This window comes from Alexandromys fortis, unplaced genomic scaffold, assembly GCF_014885135.2.
Source record: "Alexandromys fortis isolate MF-2015 unplaced genomic scaffold, M_Fortis_MF-2015_v1.1 scaffold_675, whole genome shotgun sequence".
NCBI classification, from domain to species: domain Eukaryota; kingdom Metazoa; phylum Chordata; class Mammalia; order Rodentia; family Cricetidae; genus Alexandromys; species Alexandromys fortis.
Window position 1 is genome coordinate 6,593 of NW_026068560.1, and position 2,641 is coordinate 9,233.

The 2,641-nt window shown below is 49.9% G+C and overlaps 1 protein-coding gene across 4 annotated transcripts in view; it reads right to left on the minus strand.

The window, feature by feature from the left end:
- Positions 1-754: 754 nt before the first annotated feature.
- The window catches only part of LOC126495861 (H-2 class I histocompatibility antigen, L-D alpha chain-like), a 37,256-nt gene continuing 35,369 nt past the window's right edge, over positions 755-2,641 (minus strand). For 2 of the 4 annotated variants that reach the window (XM_050133438.1, XM_050133437.1), the window contains exon 8: positions 787-923. In XM_050133438.1, coding sequence (XP_049989395.1) covers positions 919-923 — 5 coding nt within the window. In that variant the 3' untranslated portion in view covers positions 787-918. Of the gene's footprint in view, positions 924-1,062; positions 1,111-1,258; positions 1,292-1,714; positions 1,991-2,641 lie in introns of all 4 variants that reach the window. The other 2 variants (XM_050133444.1, XM_050133439.1) reach the window with 2 other exon arrangements.

Genomic DNA, 2,641 nt, shown 5'->3' on the forward strand with positions numbered 1-2,641 from the left:
GCAGGAGCTCAGGAGACTGAAGCTCATGTTCTCATCCCACAGTCTCCTGAGTGCAGGGGCCTAGCTGGGCCTTGAGGAGACAAGGATGGAAAACACCTCTTAATGCTGTCACTCAGGGACCCCACAGGATAATGAGGCAGACACCACTCACAGGAGCAAGAACAGGCCTGGTCCTCCATACTAACTAAACAGATAAAATAAACACAGAAGACAGGGGAAAGAGTCATAGCCAGGACAGCAGCCCTGACTGTCACAGCAGCCCTGGTGGCTCATAATCCTGGGGACAGGACAAGACTCTGGCCATCCCAGTGTCCCTGTGATCACAGATGTCAGCATGAGGTTCTAAGTTGCCAAGAGAACTGAGCCAGGAGGGGACAGATTTGACAAGTGACCTTGTTACAGCCAACAATGGACTGAGCTCCGCCTAGGCACAGCCCTGTTCTCACTCAGCTCCCACAGCCTCATCCTGTCCCACCGGATGCACACAGCTTAGTGAACAGAGATTCTGGGAGGTTCTCCACGTTGCCATTTATTTCCTCCATAACCTCTAGCTCAATCCTTTAATTTAGCTGCCAAACAACCTGTTAGATCAAAGATATAATCAATCAAGTTCACATTCAGATTCTTATTTTCAGTGGGGAAGTCAGGGCTGAAGCTCAGGACAGCATGGAGGAGACAGGATGGAGATGTCCCCTCCTGTCTGCAGGAACAGGAAGGTTTGCTGTGGAAGGGAACAGGGCAGTGCAGGGACAGGGTCAAGTGTGCAGGGTGGGCTGGGCTCCCCAGTTCTTCACACTGAGCCCATAGGATCACAGGGAACATCAGACACTATTGCTGAGAGTGAACTGAGGGCTCTGGATGTCACAGGAGAGACCTAAACACACTGTCTGTCACTCCATCCACACCAGGCAGCTGTCTTCACGCTACAGAACAGGAGTCATGAACAATCACAGTGAGGACAACATCCCAACAACCCTCCACTCACTTAAACATGATTCTGGGAGTTCTGAAATCCAATCATGTACAGTTCGTTCCTCCCCAAATCAGTCCCAAGAGTTTCACCTTTACAGTTTTGGAGAGACACATCAGAGCTCTGGTCACTGTCCGTGTCTAGGGTAAAAATATATGTATTCATGGGAAGGTAAAAATTTGGCCACTAGAAGAGTTGCTGGAGGAGCTATTATGTGTTACCAGAGCTCCCCAAATACGCCAGATTAACCCCACAGGCCTCAGGGACAATCCTGCCCATCACTCTTACCTGAAGCTGGAGCATAGTTGCCTCCTTTTCTACCTGTGAGAAGAAAAGTTGTGAGAGACCATGGAAGTCCTTGACCCTAGGAAGTTTCCAGAACTGACAGCAGACCCAGGGTAGAGACAGTAGCAATGAGGGGTGTGGATGTGTTTCCCATGAATGAGGCAGAGATTCTTCTAAAAGGGGCTGAGAGAGAACTCAGACCCTGCCCTTTCCTACCTGGGTTTCTCCTCCTCTTCCTCACAACAGCCACCACAGCTACAATGATGGTCACAGCTCCAAGGAGAACAAGACCAGCAATGGCTGCCACGATGGGGACCGTGGACTGAGGAGGCTCTGGGAAGGGAAGGACAGGAAGGGAAGGTGAGGGTCATTACACAGCTCTCAGCCCTGACCGTGCTCAGGGTCCGCAGAAGGCTCCAGCTTTCCCTGTCCCCAGCTCTGCACCCTCTCCCTCCTTACCCCATCTCAGGGTCAGGGGCTCAGGCAGCCCCTCATGGTACACATGGCATGTGTATTTGTGCTCCTCCCCAGAAGGCACCACCAGAGATGCCCACTTCTGGAAGGTTCCATCCCCAGAAGGTCTGGTCTCCACCAGCTCCATGTCCTGAGTCTGTTCCTCCTCCTCCCTCTGCCAAGTCAGGGTGATGTCAGCAGGATAGAAGCCCAGGGCCCAGCACCTCAGGGTGACATCACCTTTAGGTCCAGGATGATGGGTCACATGTGCCTTTGGGGGGTCTGTGTGGAAGATTTAAGACATCCCACAATTAACAAGATAAACTAAAATCTGTAAAGACAAAGTTAAATCAATGATGACACTGAACTATGTGTCTGCTTGAACACTTCTGTCATCACACTAGTGACCTGCGGGTAGAGCTGGTCCCCACATCACAGAAATGCACAGACCCATATCTATCACCATGCACAAAACTCAAGTCCAATGGATTAAAGACCTCAATATCAGTCCGAACACACTGAACCTGATAGAAGAGAAAGTGGGAAGTACTCTACAACACGTGGGCACAGGAGACCACTTCCTACGTATAACTCCTGCAGCACAGACAGTAAGGGCCGCATTGAATAAATGGGACCTCCTGAGACTGAGAAGCTTCTGTAAAGCAAAGGACACTGTCGCTAAGACAGAAAGGCAACCCACTGACTGGGAGAAGATCTTCACCAACCCCGCAACTGACAAAGGTCTGATCTCCAAAATATATAAAGAACTCAAGAAACTAGACTGTAAAAGGCTAATCAACCCAATTATAAAATGGGGCACTGAGCTGAACAGAGATCTCTCAACAGAAGAAGTTCAAATGGCCAAAAGACACCTAAGGTCATGCTCAACTTCCTTAGCGATCAGGGAAATGCAAATCAAGACAACTTTAAGAT